We start from the raw sequence: 20,453 nt of genomic DNA, 5'->3' as shown, positions 1-20,453 counted from the left end.
AGTTTCACTCGTAGGTCATTTAAAAATGTATAAAATATTCATTTACGTCATATTTCTGTTAATAATTTAAATCTAATTAATGATTTGAACTCAATTGCAAACTTAATGAAAATACTGAATTGAAATTTTCAAAATTAGAAAAACGGGATCAGAGTAAAATTTTTGTTAAAGTACAATAAAAAAAAGTGCACTTTGGCACAAAAACAATTTGATCTCCAAAATAGGTTATTGAGTTCAATTTCCCGAAATAATACGAGGATTCTTAGAATATAAACAAGGACATCTTACTGAAGTTACGGGATCAATTCATGAGGTTGTGATTGGTACCAAACTACCAATTCTCTTGGATGGTTAACTGATATGGATTGTTAGAGGATGCTGGTCCAAGTTGAATTTCAATATTTACTGATGAGTTCATAACGCATAAGCCTCTTATGATCTTATCCAAGCCTTTCTGTTTGCCTTTCACCAAAATCCCAAATGGCCGCAACTACAATTTCCACTATTGCTTCCACTGCTTTCAGCTTCGCACAAAACCCAATCAACGCCTCAGAACCCTCTTCTCTTCGAAAGCTCTCCAAACCCAAATGGAGCTCTATCTCTGTCACCAACCTTTCTCTCCCACTTCCTCGCGTTTTGTTCCGCAATGGGTGCGTTTTAAAGACCTCCACCCGTGTCTTCTCCCAAAGTCTCTCCACCATCCCTGTCACCACCAAGGACTACGAGGTACTCATTCCCTTGCTTCTGTTTGATTGAAAATGTTATATATTTTTATCCGAGTCTTTTGCTTAGTGACAATCTACATTTGGTTAATAGTCAGTGCTGAGTCTGGAGATGGTTGCATTATAACTGACAAATGAGTTTTCTTTGCAAATTACAGTCACAAGGATATGAATTTTTTGATATTTGTTAGGCACAAAGAAGGAAAAACCAAGCACTTCTTCTAGCCTAAGTAATGCTTCAAAGCTTAAGTTCTCAATTGGATTTTGTGGGCACATGAGAAATGAGGACAATATACTACACTAAGCACTGAATATGAAGTATTCTTAAATAATTGTTTTATGGTTAGTGAAAGATTAAAATTTTGGATTCATGTTCTTGCCAGGTTCAAATAGAAAACTGATTGGACCTACCTCTTTATTTCAAAACACATTTAAACTTAAAAGGCTCCCGTGAAATGTCACTTGGGTCAACTAGGTTTATTAAAGGTTCAGTCAATCATTATAGTTCTCCTCACTCCAATGGAAAAATCTTCTCCCTGGTCTGGTTGTGTGAAGTTGATTAGTTAACTTCCCCCAAAATAATAAATTAGCAGCCAGCTGAGCTACTATAATAGCAAGTCCACTAGCTTCAATCCACAATAGAGTACTAAGGACAAATGGATTTTTTCATTTGTGACTTTCTGCTATCGTTGTTTACGACAGAAGAACTTATCGCAACATTTGTTATTTGCTTCAATCTTTTGTAATTTGATCTTTATTTCCCTGACAGGTGGAGTGGATAAATTGGAATCCACTTCTAAATACATTATCAATATATTGGAATAGTTGAATGACTATATGGGAGATATTTGCTATGAGTCTATTACACAAGTTCCTCGGACTAATGAATTAGAATTCTTATGTTATATATATACACTTATATATATATTTATATATATATATTAGTATTTTTGTTTTATTCTAAATGATTAATTTAAATGTGTCTGGTGTGTGTGTGTGTTTCTTACTTCTTAGTCCAAGACTTGAGAAGAAAAATCCATTCTATTTGAACATTTGTTGATAAACTCTAATAAGAAATCAAGCAAAATTCTTACTAAGATTATGAAATTCTATGAATGACTTCTGTTTTCATTGTTCCTACATCAGTTGGATTTTATTGTCTCTTACTAATTATGTGAAACATAATGCAGTTTCTTGATGGTTCTTCTGAGGTGGAATTGAGATTACAACTAGGGGGCCAAAATATTCAAAGTTCCAGAGATATTTTTGTGGATGCAAATGACTCCTCTTTATCAATAAAAGTACAGCACTGTGGGTCTCTTATCACACTTATGGAAACTAATCATCTGTTTGATAAAATAAAGCCTGGTGAAACAATATGGTTTGTGAAACTAAAATTACATGAAATTCTATAAGGACGCTGCTATACTCACCAAATTTTGTTCACCGAATGGTGTGACAATTTTTCATTTATCTAAATCTGGGCGGCTGGGCCCCCTTTGGACTTGATTTATTTCTAACAACTTAGGTATTGACATGCATGCAAACACATCATATGGTGAACAAATTTGGTGAATAAAATTGCTGAGCCTAGCATTATTAAATTCTATAAACAATGCAGGTCCCCACATGTTTAGATGGGTGGTTCTTGTTTTGAGCAGGTATATAGAAGATAATCATCTAGTTATAAACTTGAAGAAGCAGAATCCAGAGTTGAATTGGCCTGACATCGTGGAGTCCTTGGAGTCCCTTACAGTGGGATCTGTGCAACTTTTGAAGGGAACATCAATTTACATTGTTGGGGATTCAACTGAAATCAACCAGAAAGTGGCTCATGAACTTGCAGTTGGTCTTGGGTATTGCTTTATGCTCAAAACTATTTTGAAGAAAGATTGACATTCACCTAATATTCAATTTCAAGCTTCTACAATTTTTTACATATGTTTAAAGTGGATTTTGCCACCATTCTCTGGTTACATCTTATTAGCTATTAGCTAGTGAGGGTAGCTGTTTATAATGGGCAGAATTCAATTGCACGATCGAAGGCTCTGCTTATATCTCAAATACCTATAAATTTTCCTTCTCTTTTCTGTGTTTTCCTGTATTCAGTAGTTTTCTTTGGCTGATATCATGATATGGTTTTCAGATATACACCACTGAGTACAAGGGAGTTGCTAGAAACATTTTCCAAGCAGACCATTGATACATGTGAGTATTTTCACTGGACACTGGTAATTGTTCCTCAAGTCTCAACCCGCTGTGCCTTATTCCCTTGATTGAGGAGCTCATGACATGCACGTTATTGAAACCTAAAATTGGTGTGCCCAATGTCAGTATCATCATCGTCATCTTTATTCCTGGGGTGTGCATTAAGTGAATCATTGAATTTATAGATTTTGTGCAGTATAACGTGATAACTATGATGAAAGAAAATTGGACCACAAAACATGAAAAAATTACGGCTGGTCTAGATAGGAAAGTGCATTTTTTGAAAGGAAAAGAGGAAAGGGCATTTCTTCTTTGCACCTTTGGGTAAAAGACACTTGATGGAAAACAATTGTATGGTGAATGATGATGATGGGTAATGACAGACCAACCAGTAATGTATTACAAATATGTGAACAACTTTATGCAACAAATCACGAATTTACATTATTGTGCATTAGATCCCTATGGTGGTTCAAACCAAATGTATCTGAAACCTTTGATTTTTCTTAAAAAAAGAAAAGAAAAAGAAATGAATCTTTCCTCTATGTGGTTAGTTTCTTTTCTGCAGCATTATGAAATGACTGCATGACATAGTTAAAAACAAAAGAATGTTAGTTATCTTTTTGGTGTTGGTTTCAATATCTTTTAAGTTATTTATGAACTAGGTGCAAAAGTTGCTTCTGTTCCTATCCAGCCTTTTAGCATCCGATCTATATCTTGTCTTCATATTATATATGCATTTGTCTGCCTCACAGCTATTTATTCTCGCTTTCCAGATCTAATTTTATTTGCTATTTACCTTTTTTGTCCACTCCACTCGGAAAAATGATTCAATTGCTATTAGTTACCCCATATTTAATTGATTGGAATCAAACTAGACTTGAAAGTCAATATTATACATTACACTATCACCGATCATTAAGAAGTTTAAACATTCCAGGGCTCCTTGCTGAAGGTTCTGACTCTATAGCAGAAGCTGAAAGTGCTATATTAGAAAGTTTAAGCAGGTACTATTTATCAATAGATGTTTTCTTTTCTTGGTTGGGGGGGAGGGGGTGGGGGATTAAAACAGTGAGTATCTTTTAATGGGCTTTGCTGGTCTTGTAGTCATGTTCGGGCAGTAGTTGCAACATTAGGAGGGCAGCAGGGGGCTGCTGGAAGGGCTGATAAATGGCGTCATCTTTATGCAGGATTTACTGTCTGGCTGTCACAAACTGAAGCTACAGGTAACCTGCCTTTGATCCATATCTCATTGATTTCTTCCGGATATGTGACTCCTACCACTAAAAACAGAAAACAGTGTCTGTCATGCTTAATATAATCGTTTGTAAGTTGTTTTCTACCATCATTAGGATCTTAGTAGGCTGAGTAGAATTGGCATTAAACTTCAATAATTTTGTTGGTTTGGTTTGTTGTGATTTTGGCTCGCTGGAACTTCCAGAGGGTGGTGGCTGACTGGTCGCCCAAAGGCAGCGAGCATCAGTTATTTTTCTGGGGCAGTTTTTGGCTTTCCTAGTTGGGTACGGAGATTGAAGGGCAAAAGGGAACATGCGCATAACCTTTCCTAAGTCCGGAAGGAGTTCTATTGTTTTTCTTTTATCTTTACCTAATTCTATTAGGACTAGGAATCCTACTGTAAGCAGCAAACCTATGTCTATATAAAGGTTGCTACAGCTCTAGAGAAAGGGTTAGAATACTGAAAATACTAGAAACAGTGTGAGACTAGAGAGAGAGGGTGCGGCAACACTAGGAGGCTAGGGTTAGGGTTTCAACAAGTTCTTGTAATCCAATTCTAAATATAGTGAAGCTGTGATTCTCTACGGATCACACGGGGACGTAGGCAAAGTTCGCCGAACCTCGAGAACAAACTTTTGGTGTTCCTTGTGCTTTCTTTTGCTGCTATATATATTGTGTGTTTGTTTGCTAATTAGTCTAACTCTAGAATACATCTAAGACAAGGCTAGAAGGTGTTTTTCACTTCAATTGGTATCAGAGCCAGGTTGGCTAGAAGGCTTGTGCGATGTCTAGAGGGGGTAATCGAAGCATGGACTTAGGGGATATAAGGCCTGCTTTGAAGCCATATGATGGCAAGGAGGATTTTACCGATTGGCAACGGATGATGAGAAACGTTTTGGTTCAGCAGGATCTTGATGATGCACTACTTGATGCGAGGCCTGCAACTACACCAGAAAATTTGTGGAGCAAGATTCTCAAGAAGGCCAAGAGTTCAATTGAGATTCATCTCACAAGATCCGTGAGATCTCACATCACAGAAGAGATGACAGCAAAAGAAGCTTGGGAAAAGTTGGAGAGTGTTTATATGGGCAAAACAGTGTCTAATAAGCTCTTTCTAAAGGATGAACTATTCGGACTTCGACTAGAAGAAGGGGGAGATGTAGCTGATCATATATGCAAATTTCAGAATTGCTTAGCTAATCTCACCAAGGTAGGAGAAGTGTATAAAGATGATGACAAGGCGATCATCTTGCTGCGATCTCTACCACCATCATTCAAGCACTTCCGAACAACCCTAATGTTTGGAAAGGAGACTCTGAAGCTTGATGATGTTGTGCAAGCCCTTCAGTCATATGCCAAGCTAGATGACTTAACCGATGGCTCTCAGACACAAGGGCTTTATGCCAAGGGCAATGAGAGGGGTCGGTCAAACAAGAAGGGAGAGAAAAACAGCAACAAAGGTAGATCAAAATCCAAGGGAAAACCAAAAGAAGGTTGCTTCGTGTGCGGTTCAATGGATCATTGGAAGAAAAACTGCAAGACTTGGAAAGATAGGAAAGCTAAGATGGAAAGAGACTCAGGTTCAGCTAGTACAGTCACCAAAGAAGAGAGTGATGGGGAGTTACTTTCGGTTACATCAGGCTCTAAGGCTTTCACAAGTTGGATTTTGGATACCGGGTGCACATTCCATATGTGTGCAATAAAGGAATGGTTCGACACTTACAAGGACAGCAGCTGCGGAGATGTATTAATGGGAGATGATTCATCATGTCCTATAATTGGGATTGGCACTATTAAGATCCGGATGCATGATGGAATAATAAGGACTTTGGGGAATGTCAGATACGTTCCTAGGCTAAGGAAGAATTTGATTTCTTTGGGAACCTTAGACAAGGCTGGGTTTAGTTTTTGTTCTGAAGGTGGAAGACTCAAGATAATCAAAGGGTCACTTGTGGTAATGAAGGCTGACATTCAACAGAATAACCTTTACAGGCTCATGGGAACTACAATAACAGGTGGAGCAGCTATTTCCACAAAGAAGAATGCGGAAGATAAAACTGAGCTTTGGCATCATCGACTAGGGCATATCAGTGAGAGGGGTTTGCAAGAATTGCACAAGAAGGGTCTTCTAGACGGTGCAAATTATTGTAAGTTAGATTTCTGCAAGTATTGTGTTCTCGGAAAGCAAGGTAGGGTTTCCTTCAAATTTACAAAGTCAGATAACAAAAGCAAAGGAGTACTCGATTATATTCACTCGGATGTGTGGGGTCCGGCTCCTACAAGATCGAAAGGAGGATCCAGGTATTTTGTTACTTTCATGGATGATTTTTCTAGGAAGGTTTGGGTCTATTTCATGAGGGAGAAATCTGAAGTTTTCACAAAGTTCAAGGAGTGGAAAGCTGAAGTTGAAAACCAAACAGGGAGAAAGATCAAGTACATGAGAAGTGACAATGGGGGTGAATACAAGAGCGATGAATTCTTAAGTTTTTGCAAAGAAGAAGGTATTACAAGACACTTCACAGTTAAGAAGACTCCGCAACAAAACGGGGCTGCTGAAAGGATGAACAGAACTCTCATGGAGAGAGAAAGAAGCATGAGATTTCATGCGGGTTTGCCTGATAGTTTTTGGGCTGAAGCCGTTAATCATGCAAGTTACTTGATTAACCGGTCGCCATCAAGGGTTCTCGAATTTAAGTGTGCAGAAGAGGTGTGGTCTGAAAAGCAAGTGAATTACTCTAATCTTAGGGTATTTGGCTGCAGCGCCTATGCTCATATTCCAAGTGATGAGAGATCAAAACTCAAGCCAAAGTCTACACATTGTGTATTCTTGGGGTTTGAGAAAGGAGTGAAGGGTTTCAAGCTTTGGGATATTGTTGCTAACAAGAAGATAATCAGCCGAGATGTTGTTTTTGATGAGAAAACTATGCCTCTAAATAAAGAAGAGAACAAAACAGATGGGAAATTGTTTGGTGCTGAAACAGAAGCAACTGAAGTACCTCTCACCAAATCGGTCGTTGATGAAGACATTCAAGCTCGGGTGGAGCCAATTGAGCAAGAAGAAGATGGTTATGGTGATGAGGAAGAAGAAGAGCAGCAGCATCAAACACCAATTAGAAATCCGGTGGAGCAGATTGTGCACTCCCCAATCCGCAATCCATCCCCACGAGTTCAAGCATCTACTCAAGTACCACCTGGATTTCAAAGGAGCATAGCACTTGACAAACCTAAGAGGGTTACAAAACCACCACAGAAATATGGTTTTGAAACGGAAGAGGTTAATTATGCTCTAAACATTAGTCAAGGAGATCCAACTACGTATCAAGAAGCTATAGCAAGTGAAGAACGGGAAAGTTGGATAGGTGCTATGTCGGAAGAGATGGAGTCTATGTATAAGAACTCTGTCTGGGAGCTGGTTCCTAAACCCAAAGATCGAAAGCTAGTTGGATGCAAGTGGGTGTTTAGGAAGAAAGATGGAATACATGAGCTAGAGGCCGTGAGGTTTAAAGCAAGACTCGTGGCCAAAGGGTACTCACAAAAGGAAGGAGTCGATTATGATGAGATTTTTTCACCAGTGGTTAAGCATACTTCAATAAGATTGCTCTTAGCAATGGCGGTTCAGCATGACATGGAAATTGAGCAAATGGATGTGAAGACGGCTTTTCTCCATGGGAATCTAGAGGAGACAATTTACATGGCTCAACCAGAAGGCTTTGTCGAGACTGGAAAAGAAGATTTAGTTTGCAGGCTTAGGAAGTCTTTGTATGGTTTGAAGCAATCTCCAAGGCAGTGGTACAAGAGGTTTGATTCTTATATGCTGAAAATTAATTTTAGAAGGTGCTTATATGATTGTTGTGTGTACTATCATGTATCCAAAGATGGGGTTATCATATTGCTATTGCTATATGTGGACGACATGTTAATAGCTTGTCAAGACAAGTCAAGGATTAAAGACTTGAAGGCTATGTTGAGTAAGGAATTCGACATGAAGGATCTAGGGGCTGCACAAAAGATCCTTGGCATGGAAATTAAAAGGGATAGAGCTGCAAATCAGATTCGGCTGTCACAAGCCAAGTATATTCAGAAAATTCTGGAAAAATTCAACATGCAAGACGCAAAGGCGGTCTCTACACCTTTGGCAGCTCATTTTAAAATAAGTGGGCAGCAGTGTCCTAAATCTGAAGAAGAAATTGAAGAGATGAAGAAGGTGCCCTATGCTAGTGCCGTGGGTTGCCTTATGTATGCAATGGTTTGCACACGACCCGACCTAGCTCAAGCAATAAGTGTAGTATCCAAGTATAAGTCAAAACCGGGAAAGCAACATTGGGCTGCAATCAAGTGGATTTTTCGATACTTAAAGGGTACAAAGAGTCATGGTATTTTGTTTGAGAAGCAAAAAGAAGAAACATGTGTGTTGGGGTACGTGGATGCGGACTATGCAGGAGATTTGGACAAGAGTAGGTCTACAACGGGCTACGTGTTTACATGTGCAGGTGGACCAATCAGTTGGAGAGCTCTATTGCAGCCAATTACAGCTTTGTCAACTACAGAGGCAGAGTACATTGCTTTGGCTGAAGCTGGAAAGGAAGCTATTTGGCTCAGTGGTTTGGCAAACCAAATGGGAATCACTCAAGAGTCTGTGAAAATAAAATGTGATAGCCAAAGTGCCATTTATTTGGCAAAGAACCAAGTTTTTCATGGAAGATCCAAACACATTGATGTGAGGTACCATAGGATCAGAGATTGGGTGGATTCAAAGGAGATTTGTATAGAAAAGGTGCACACAAGCAACAACGCTGCAGATTTTCTTACAAAGCCAGTGCCGACAGAAAAGTTCAAGCATTGCTTGAGCTTAATCAATCTTGTCACTTGTTAAAGGTTGAGATGGAGCACCTTCTCACTTGAGGTGCGTTAAGGCAAGGAGTTTTGCCAAGGTGAAGGGTTCTTGGAGGTTTGTTCGAGGTTACTTTCAAGACTATAGGATATCTCGAAGGTGCAGCATTCATGGCTTTGGTTCCAACTCACCAAGGTGGAGATTGTTGTGATTTTGGCTCGCTGGAACTTCCAGAGGGTGGTGGCTGACTGGTCGCCCAAAGGCAGCGAGCATCAGTTATTTTTCTGGGGCAGTTTTTGGCTTTCCTAGTTGGGTACGGAGATTGAAGGGCAAAAGGGAACATGCGCATAACCTTTCCTAAGTCCGGAAGGAGTTCTATTGTTTTTCTTTTATCTTTACCTAATTCTATTAGGACTAGGAATCCTACTGTAAGCAGCAAACCTATGTCTATATAAAGGTTGCTACAGCTCTAGAGAAAGGGTTAGAATACTGAAAATACTAGAAACAGTGTGAGACTAGAGAGAGAGGGTGCGGCAACACTAGGAGGCTAGGGTTAGGGTTTCAACAAGTTCTTGTAATCCAATTCTAAATATAGTGAAGCTGTGATTCTCTACGGATCACACGGGGACGTAGGCAAAGTTCGCCGAACCTCGAGAACAAACTTTTGGTGTTCCTTGTGCTTTCTTTTGCTGCTATATATATTGTGTGTTTGTTTGCAAATTAGTCTAACTCTAGAATACATCTAAGACAAGGCTAGAAGGTGTTTTTCACTACATGGTTTACCACTATTCTCAAAGCATAAGTCATTAGGATGTGGATCAACAATTATTTTATATTTTAACACTCCCTCACATGCGGGTAGAGAGCCAAAAACATGAAATTCAACGTAAATTTGTGGGAATTTGAACTCAGGATCAATTTTTGTCAGTGTATACTGCTGTACTAAAATGCTAAGATGTTAGGATGTAGATCAATTTCGATAGTTTTGTTTCTTTACTTGAATATTTTTGTCAGGAAATCCAAGGGTTTGTCATAGGGGTTTTTCATTGAGGATTGCAAATTAATTGTTAGTCAGGATATGTGAGCCTTATCTAATGAAGATGAATAAACACCAAACTGTTTAATTTGCAGTGTCTAATGGAGATGAATAAGCATCAAACTGTTTAATTTGCAATGTCTAATGTACAATATTGGTTATGGTCAGATTAGCTCTTCCCACCCTTATAGACTAGAGAGCTCTATCACATGATGTTCAACATAAATTGAGAGGTTATAATTGCAGGAATTTGAACTCATACTCTTCTGCTATAATATCATGATAAGTTTTGTTAGTATACCACTGTTCTCAAAAGCTTAAGCTATTAGGATGTGGACCAACAAATATCTTATATTCAAACAAAACTGGAGCATCTTCTTAACGAAAATTGATCCAAACATAACTTGCATTTTATCTGATGGAATTGAATAAGCATCAAACTGTTTAAAAGGAGGATTGCAATTAATTTCTTGTCAAAATTTAAAAGGTCTTACGTTCACAATTTGTTTTATGGTTGAATACTCCAGGCGTTTTTGGCATAATGAAAGAACATTCTTCATTAGTAATACTCTTCAATAGTATGTAATTATGTATGGGATCATAATAATTATAATTTACTCTAGGCAAATAATTAGTTTATCTTTTATGCTTTATTTTTCCCTTCAAGACCTTCTCCAGATTTATCACCAACCAAAATATGCATTGAGGATGGATGAGGTTGCCCAACCCTACAGGCCTGGGTGGATCGGGACAAGGTTACATGTTCTTACATGTACCACTTCACTGTATATGTATACATTCATCTATTCTTGCCCATAGTTCTGGCCATTGTTACCAGGAAACAATCTTTAGCAATGATGATAACACACTGCAACCAGTGAATTTAGGTGGCTGTGGATCATATATGCATGCAGAGTATTGCAAGTGTGTATGAAAATTTTTTTGTATAACAAGGCCACAGCATGTCTTGGCTTTTCTTATGTTGAATTGCCTTACACATCCATGTCAGTAACCACCCATTTATATAATTGCTAGAGGCTGCCTAATGGTTCTGATTTACTTTACATGTCTATGACTATTTGATACATTACCAGCTAATCAAAGAGTTTCCACCAGATTGGAAGATCAGAAAGTATTCCGTTCAAATTTGTTTTTACATCTAATGTAGTAAATTAATATAAGTAACTGACCCTATTTTAGAGTTCTGCATATGTCACTGGTGCATTTATTTGGAGTATGAGCTCATGTGGGTCTGCATTTTCACCTTTTCACAAAAGGTGAAAAGGGAGAATGGGAACTCCTTCTACGTGCCCCCTCCCTCATCAGCTGGAAAGCATGTCTGACTCAACTTATTTAGGAAGCTGCTAATTTGAGTTATAGATATGGTGTCACAAGCTCAAAATGCTATCTTGAGTCAAGGTTTAGAACTGAGTGAACATGGAACACGTTTGGCATGAATAATTTAGTAATTAACTGCCACATGCCCATATAATTCTTAAAAAAATCCAGAGGCCCAAAAGAACATGCTTCCATCAGGACTTGCTAAAATTGAAGCATCCAGAGTTCATGAGAAGGAGAAAAGTATAAAACTGCTCTGGATCCATCAAATTCAACTCTGGATTTATTATATCCCTCCTCTTTATCGGTAGTTCGTCATTGTTATTCAATTAATTTCAGCCAGAATGTTTCTTGATAACTTCCCTACGCAGATGAAGATTCAGCAAAGGAAGAGGCCAGGAGTCACATTAAAGATGGTAAACTAGCTTACTCAAATGCCGACGTGGTTGTCAAGCTACAAGGTTGGGATGCAGATCATGTTAAAAGTGTGGCTCAGGCATGCTTGAGTGCTCTTAAAGAATTAATTCTATCAGACAAGAAACTTCCAGGTAAGCACTTATTATATGATGAATTTGATACTGAGATGTGGAAAGTAAAGATTTCAACTTAAGCAGTTTGGGTGGCTATTTCTAACATAATGATAAAATAAAAATTTAATTAGAAATAAAAAGGCTTCTCATAATATAATCCTTACTTCGGTTTGCATAATTTTAATTCATTTCTGAAGATCAAGCTTACATCTTCATTATATTTGACACAGGATTTAAAAGAAATCTGAAACTTACACCTGAATCTGAACTCTTCATTGTCTTATGGTTTATAACTTTTTTGTCTTGACTCTGTAGTGGTAGGAAACTCAATAATATGCTTATATTTTTGAGGTGGTTCTATTTGGATCCCCAAATTTACTCAATTCCCTTAAAAAGAATATAATGAAGTTTTTGTTTCCACCACTTTATACCACATTTTCATACAACCTTATGTGGCAACCTAGGTGGCAGCTTAGGTGGACAGCCACATCAATAAAAAAGATTTCATTATTTTCCTTATTTTCTAATGAATGAAAAAAATTAACAAAAAAGAAAAAACTCAAACCCAGACGTTTCACATTCAGGCCCTTCCCTCCCCTCCCTCCTTCGTCTCCCCTCTCCACTGGCGCTGGTTCTCCGATCCTCCCACCGGTCCTGGACTTGACGACAGAAAATCGGTACTACTCCTCAAACACAGAAGACAAACACCAATTCTGAAAGTTTCGCAGAAGAACCCTCACATCAATCAAAACTTTCAGCCGGAGGTGGTGTCCTTGGTAATTGATGATCCAGAAGAACCCTCCTTCCCCTCAACCCCAAATTGGAGGAGCCCAATATTTTGGGTGGCTGAGGGAAACCCTATCTGCAAATGCCGTCCTCCATCATTGAGAAATTGATCTGCGGCTCACTCTCCCTCTTTCCTTTTTTGTTTGATGTCTGATTTTCTCTTTTAACTCTACATACAGATATTAAAAAACTTGCTTCAAATTCGAAAAGCTGAATAGTTTGGTGGAGGATCGAAGTGCCAGAGCAGGTGGAAAGAGGGTTGGAGGGAAGGAGGAACGTGAAACGTCTGGGTTTGGATTTTAAAAAAAAAAAAACATTGAATTTTTTTTTTATTGATGTGGCTGTCCACCTAAGCTGCCACATAGTCCTCTAGTGCAAAGGCATTGGCCCAATGTTGTAGGGGTGCCGAGATCCTTGGTATAGATATAGAATATGGATGCTTTGGTGACACCAAGGGGAGTGAGACTTTGGTTCAATCATTAGACCCTTTTGTTTTTCAGATTTTTGTTCAAGGGTAATATTGGATTAAAAGTTTGCCAAAAAGAAAATATAGGGTTAATTGAGCAAATTTGGAGGTCTAAATAGACGGCATTCTTTTCATCAAAGACCTATTGTTTTCAAGAGAATGAACAGAGTGAGGTACAACTCTAGTAGTTTTGCATTGCTTACTTGGTTGACCTTAAACAAGTTTGTAAAAACTCTCAAAGGTTGCAACTTTGAGAGTGGCTTTTGCTTAATATTGTGTCTACTCTATTTGACGATGCCTTAAATGAATGGTCAAATACTGAAATGTAAGATATTCAACCCCCAACAGGCCTCAAAGAGCATTTTAGAACAACACAAAGCTAAGGTTGTTTGTAAAGGGTAAAATGGTAAGTGAATTGTAACTGTTACTGACATGCCCTTTCTTGGTGATCTATTTTGAAGGTAAGAAGTGCCTCTACATAAGGTTGGGATGTCGAGGTGACTGGCCAAACATCAAGCCTCCTGGGTGGGATCCTTCAGCTGGAGACGATGTATACCCTGGTGGATTGCAATAATAATTGCACTAATAATCTTGCTTGTTGTATCAATGGAACGAGTAGTCCAAATTTAGATAATTGTTTTGTACGGTCATGAATTGTTTTAGTCCTCAAGTGAGTAGGCCTTTCTGTCAGTTGTCACTTTAGCTGTTTGACTAATGGGTCGTCCTCGTCCACCCATATTTTGTCTCTGTAATTTCATAGCAGCTTCATTATCTTCGTAAGAAAAGAACTGATGCTCTAAACTCTAAGGCTCACGGATCAAAAACCAAACTAGTTCAAGATCAGTACCGATCTGTTCTCTTAATTCAAAAATTAGTGGGCAAATTACATGCATGTACTTTAAATATACACCCTTGTTTACTTGAGTATCTCAATAAAAAAAAAGTTACTCAGAAGTACCTTAATTACTAATTTTGTACACACAGGTACTTCCGTCAACTATTCCGTCAGGGAAGCCATTAATTGCCTACGTGACACACTGACATACCTTTAAAAAATGCCACGTGGACAAAAAAATAATAAAAAATAAAATAAATTTTTAAAAATAAAATAATTATTTAAAAAAACTAAAAAAATTTAAAACACAATAATTAAATTTAAAATAAATAAAAAACCAAACACTCACCCGGCCACCCACCCTCCTCCCTTTGCCTCCCACCCCTCCCTTTGAGACCCACCTAACCCAGCCACCCACCTCTTCGACCCCCGCCACCTTGCCGCCGACCCCAGCCACTACATCGCCGACTCACCTGGCCACCCACCCCTTCTCCTCTCTCTCTCTCTCTCTCTCTCTCTCTCTCTCTCTCTCTCTCTCTCTCCGAAACCCCAGCCCAAGCCCAGCCCCGAGCCCTCCTCCCTCCGCCTCCCCCGCGTCGGCCACCCAACCCAGTGACCCACCCACCTCCCTCCCTTCTCCGGCCACTAGCTCCATGTCTCTCTTTCTGTCACTCTCTCTCTCTTTCTCTCTTTCTCTCTCTCTCTCTCACACAGATCTAAACGAGGGTGGAGCTCAGGGCGGGGCAGGTCGGCTTTGGAGGTCGTAGGTGGAGCTTTTCTCTCCACTTTATTTCAAAATATTAGGGGTGGGCACGGTACGGTATGGAACAGTATGAGCCCCATACCGATACCATACTGAAATTTTTATTCGGTACGGTATTGACATTTTAAAAACTGGTACCATACCATACCAGTGTTCTATGAATTCGGTATGGTTTCGGTATGTGCCAACATTTTAAATTTTTTTTTTTTTCAAAAAACAACATTTAACAACCAAAAAGGCATATTCCCAATCTCTTGCACTTTTATTCTTACATATTAATTGTCAATTATTTGCTAGTAATTGTCTAACTCTACATTGTAAATATTTGGTTGTATAGAATTAGAAATCACAAACAATAACAGCATAAAATAGAATGCAGTGTGTACTGAGTTATTCAGTTATAACTTACAAACAAGAAATATTTTTTCCCAAGCAAAAGATAAAACAAAATCCAACCTGATAGTTCTCAAAGCCAAAATAGTTAAGCCTTATGGCTTATTACAAAGTACAAACAGTCAAAAACAATAGTAGTACTTAAGCCTTATGGCTTATTAGTTATTACAAGCAGTCAACACAAATACACAATGGTAGTTAGTACTTAAGCCTTATGGCTTATTACAAACAACCAAGACAAATACACAATAGTAGTTATTACAAAAATAAACACTACTTAGTACTTGCAGGTTGCAACATCACCAAACAGTCTACACTATTTTTCCTTTCCCTTTGCCCAAATAGCCACTAATATGGCAACACCTAATTAAAAAAATATTAAATAATTAAATTAAATATAATTCGGTATGACACGATATATTACGGTATTAAAAGTTTCATACCTATACCATACCGATTTAGAATCGGTACGGTACGGTATTGGTACGATATGTAATCGGTATTATTTTTCGGTATAAAATTGACACGGTACGATATGGTACGGGTTCGGTTTCGGTATTTCAGTAGTAAATGCCCACCCCTACAAAAGATGGCTTCTGGGGAGGTCCTGGACTTCCTCAGTGGAAATAAACGGGCTAAAGGATTACTGAACAAGTTGAAGATGACGTTGTTGTCTGCTGATGCTGTTCTCCAAGATGCCGAGGAGAAGCAACTCATTGACTCAAGAGTCAAGCAGTGGCTCGAGGGGCTTAAAGATGTCGTCTATCATGCTGAGGACCTGTTGGACAAGATCAAGACAGAAGCGTTAAAGCGCAAGCTCAAAGCTGAATCTGAGAGTATCAAATATAAGGTACTAATAAAGCCCATCTCTTCTGCGTTTCATGCTTTTGACTCAAAAGTAAACTTCAGGATAGAGGAAATTCTTGACATGCTCGACTCCATTGTAAAGCAAAAAGATACCCTTAATCTGAAATCAGATGATGGACACACAACATCATAAACAATTCTACCACCTTTTTTGGTTGGAATGCTACCATCTGCAACTACTTCTAATTTGGTAGATTCTGATGTCTTTGGAAGAAAAGAAGAGAAGGAGAGGTTTCTTAAGTTATTGCTATCAGCTGATGCCACTGGCAATAAGATAAGTGTGATTCCCATTGTGGGCATGGGTGGAATCGGGAAGACCACTTTTGCTCAGCTTATATACAACCATGTTAAAGAGACAAAACATTTTGACCTCCACGCTTGGGTTTGTGTTTCACAAAAATTTGATGCTGATAGAATAACACAAACAATTTATGAGTCAATCAATGGTAAAAAAGCCTCTGATATCATGAATTTAGATATGCTTCAATGTAAATTGAAGGAAGCCTTGATGGGGAAGAAGTTTCTTTTTGTTCACAATGATGTATGGAATGAGAATTATGATCATTGGAATCCTTTATGTCGTCTTTTTTAGTCAGGAGCAGATGGAAGTAAGATTATTGTCACAACACGCATTAAAGGTGTAGCATCTATGATGGGCCATACTCCTCAAACTTGTCATTTAACAAAAATATCTGAGGAAGATTGCTGGTTGTTATTTGCAAACATGCCTTTGAAAATGCAACCGATAGCGAACGATCAAATCTTGAAGTAATAGGAAGACAAATTGCTAGAAAATCTAAGGGTCTTCCTTTAGCTGCTAAGTCACTTGGAGGTCTCCTACGCTCTAGATTAAATATTGTGGAGGAATGGGAAAAGATATTGAATAGTAACATATGGGAGTTATCTCCAGAGAAGAGTCATATTCTGCCAGCTCTATGGTTGAGCTACCATTATTTGCCTCCATATCTCAAGCATTGTTTTGTCTATTGTTCAATATTTCCAAAGAATTATGAATTTGGAAAATCAGAATTGATGTTGTTATGGAAGGCTGAAGATCTCTTACAACCCAAATATAATGAAATGGTGGAAGAAGTGGGAGAAGGCTACTTCAATGATCTAATCTCAAGGTCATTTTTTCAAAGTGCAAAGCATTCAAAGTCGAAGTTCATCATGCATGACCTTATTAATGATTTAGCAAATTTTGTGTCCGGAGAATTTTGTGTTAGGTGGGAGGATAATGAATCACCCAATATTGTGAGCAAAACTCGTCATTTTTCATATATGGAAAAATATGGTGGTGATGGCTTTGAGAAATTTGAGGCTTTTATGAAGCCAAGTATTTGCACACTTTCCTCCTATTTCTAAAATATTGGTATGATCGTACGCTTCGAACGTTAGATGCCAAGGTACTACATGATTTCTTTTCAAAGTTACAATATTTAAGAGTGCTCAAATTGGCAAGGTTTGATTTGAAAGAGCTGCCTAATTCAATTGGCAAGTTGAATCATTTAAGGCACTTGGATCTATCTCACACTTTGATTGAAAAGTTACCTGATACAATGTGTACTTTGTATAATTTACAAACACTATTGTTGTCAGAGTGTGAAGCTCTTACTCAGCTGCCAACCAACTTGGGCCATCTAGATATTGGGGTTACTAAGTTACAAAAGTTGCCACCGCATATGGGAAAGTTGAAGGACCTTCGAATATTAAGTGACTTTGTAGTAGACAAGCATACTGCAGGGCATGACATTTGGAGTTAAAGGAGCTTCAGTATTTGCGGGGACGACTTTGTATATCATGACTTGGTAATCTCGTTCACGTAAAGGATGCTTTAGAGGTGAACATCATGAGGGACAAGAAGTATCTCAATGAACTAGTTTTGAATTGGGAACCAAGTGTAACAGATGATTCACACCAAGAAAGAGAGATAGAAGTTCTTGAGAAGCTCCAACCTCATACAAACCTAAAAAGGCTTTTTATTTATTCATATGGTGCGAGAGAGAAAAAGGGGTGGATTGGCCCAAGATTTCTCACATTCCCACCATATACATCGATTTCAACTGCATATCATGTATGATAATGTGTTGATGGGTCAATTTAGGGATGCGTTAAGTGGAATGACATAAATACCCTTACTTCAATTGCCGTGTAACTTGCACATAAACATTTTGTCAAATAAAATAACAAAAGTTTTGGCCAGCCAAACAATTGAACTAAGGCGGACATGGGTAAGCTTAACATTGGAATAAACATACAACATTCAATTAAATATATACATTCATAAAATAAAACTTACCACATCGTCTGAATTCGCACCGCTTTGACGTCTCCTTTCGGCATCCAAAAACGAGGCATAAAATTTGTTGCAAAAGGCGACAATATCCTTCCACCGTGATCTAATTGTGCCCATCGTTCTGCCCGTTGGTGTGCCCAAATTACACTGAAAAACAATGTAAACTTCGGCCCAGAATACATCATTTTTTTTGTTGTGCACCGAGTTCCAAATTCGGAGACTTCTCTAACCAAGCTTGAACTAGAGCAATATCTTCATCTTTGGCCCAACCAAGACCTCTAATCATATTGAATTCACTAAATTTGATGAAAATGTGGTGTAAAAGAGAAAAAGATGTGAAGAAAAAAAAATAAAAAGAATGAGGTTTAATATAATTTTTGGTGTACTAGCCGTTATAAAATTAAAGGAAATTTTAAGAAATTTTTCTGAATTTTTTCAAATTTTTTTGACATTTTTTTCCATATTTATTATTATTACTTTTTTTCAAAAATGACATTTAAATTTTGTGGGCCGTTGATCTTCAACGGCACATAAATCTTACACCATTCATTTTCAAATGGCCCACCTTTTTTGGGCTAACCATTCAATATGGCAGGGAGCCGTTGTAGGCTTGTAGCATTTCATTGCTTTGACGTAAATTGATTAAAGGGCATGGGAATTGATTAAAAGGCATGCAGGAGCTGCAGGGGGCTATCGGCTGATGTGGCAGCTTCCTTTCCTTCATGCTCCAGTGGGTCCCGCAAGTTGCTTTTATGTGAATGAGAGAGAGTATCAACGTTTTATTTTTTGTGGGTTAACCATTCATTTTGGTTTTAGGTCTATACCCAAAACTAGGGATAGTTTTTGGGTCTCAAAAAATTATGGGAATCATATTCCGGCCCATTGTGAATATACCTATTTTATACCCAAAAATTGGGTTTGGGGTTCAATTTCAAACTCCATTGTGGAAGGCCTTAACTGCTTAATGCTTTACTGTTGTCTTTTTCTAGCTGTGTCTTCTTATTGCTAGATCCATGTGGCTGGACTCTAGGCTAAGCTTTGCTCTTGCTGTTATTTTCTTTTGTGGTTCCGTTGGTTGGTTTAATGAAATCTTTTCTTGACCCAAAAAAAAAAAACCAATTGAACTAAAATTGGGTTTTAAATTGGCGCGATTTAAAGTTTAAAGACCAATATGGCCACTAACTTCACGGCCTCCATGTCATTAGAAAAAAAAGTTCAAAGACCAACTCTATTAGGAGCTAAAGGTGTACTAAGAATTAGGATTAAATACAAAAATGGTCCATAAACTTTACAGTGAATCTCAATTTGATCCACTAACTATAAAAAGTGTCAATTTGGTTCACGAATTTTTTAAGTTGTACCAAAGCAGTACAAATGTTAACTTTCATTGAAAAATTTAACGAAAACTGGTCATGTGTACATCAAGTGACTACATTTTCAAAGGCATTTTAGTCCGTTAATCACATTTTCATGTGACCAGACCAATTCCGTTAATTTTTTGATGAAAATTAACATTTGTACTGGTTTAATACAACTTGAAAAATTCGTGAACTAAATTGACACTTTTTATAGTTAGTGGACCAAATTGAAATTCACTGTAAAGTTCCTGGACTATTTTTGTATTTAACCCTAAGAATTATATTCAATTTCATGGATTTATGTCATCAGATTTAAGTCCGAACAAAGTCCATTCTACAGAATCTAAGATATTTTTCCAATATAATTAAGATCCTTCTCCAACTTATCCAGTGTCATTTTGGCCTTCCCCTTCCAATCAGCACTGTAAAATAGCCAAAGGGTCTGGTATGTACTTAAATTTTCCCGGAAAAATAACTTATCAAAAGTCAGCAAAAGATGAGATATGATTAGAAAACAGGAGTATTGCCAACTTTTAGAAAGTAACAGTTCCTTGACCATTTAAACTTGTATTTTAGAAAAATTATTTATGGCCCCAATCTTTAAGCAGCCAGCAATATAACTAGGATAAACATATTGCATTGCTCAACCCTAAACAAAGTGAAATTTCAACTTGTATTTCGACAATCAATTCGGTGGATCAGGTGTGCTGCACATAAATACATCCGACGATGCAGAGCAATAGAGAGACATGCATCAGTTTTCCTGTCATGTTAATTAATCATCATCA

The 20,453-nt window shown here is 37.9% G+C and overlaps 2 protein-coding genes and 1 pseudogene across 2 annotated transcripts; all 3 read left to right on the top strand.

Moving 5' to 3' along the window:
- Nucleotides 1–254: 254 nt before the first annotated feature.
- SKL2 (shikimate kinase like 2) lies at nt 255–14,109 on the top strand. Its single transcript, XM_086250813.1, has 8 exons — nt 255–726; nt 1,913–2,103; nt 2,384–2,578; nt 2,869–2,930; nt 3,871–3,937; nt 4,038–4,156; nt 11,743–11,919; nt 13,615–14,109. The coding sequence occupies exons 1-8, from the start codon at nt 481–483 to the stop codon at nt 13,725–13,727; spliced, it is 1,170 nt and encodes a 389-aa protein (XP_086106939.1). The 5' UTR covers nt 255–480; the 3' UTR covers nt 13,728–14,109.
- A 1,624-nt stretch (nt 14,110–15,733) lies between these two features.
- On the top strand, nt 15,734–16,144 carry LOC147280512 (putative disease resistance RPP13-like protein 1). The gene has a single exon (XM_086252219.1). The coding sequence runs from the start codon at nt 15,734–15,736 to the stop codon at nt 16,142–16,144; it is 411 nt and encodes a 136-aa protein (XP_086108345.1).
- A 27-nt stretch (nt 16,145–16,171) lies between these two features.
- Nucleotides 16,172–17,774, top strand: LOC147280511 (putative disease resistance RPP13-like protein 1 pseudogene; annotated as a pseudogene).
- The last annotated feature ends 2,679 nt before the right edge of the window (nt 17,775–20,453 follow it).

Source organism: Dryas octopetala, chromosome 7 (genome assembly GCF_963921425.1).
Source record: "Dryas octopetala chromosome 7, drDryOcto1.1, whole genome shotgun sequence".
Taxonomy (NCBI): Eukaryota; Viridiplantae; Streptophyta; class Magnoliopsida; order Rosales; family Rosaceae; genus Dryas; species Dryas octopetala.
This window is presented reverse-complemented; position numbering and strand designations above follow the sequence as displayed.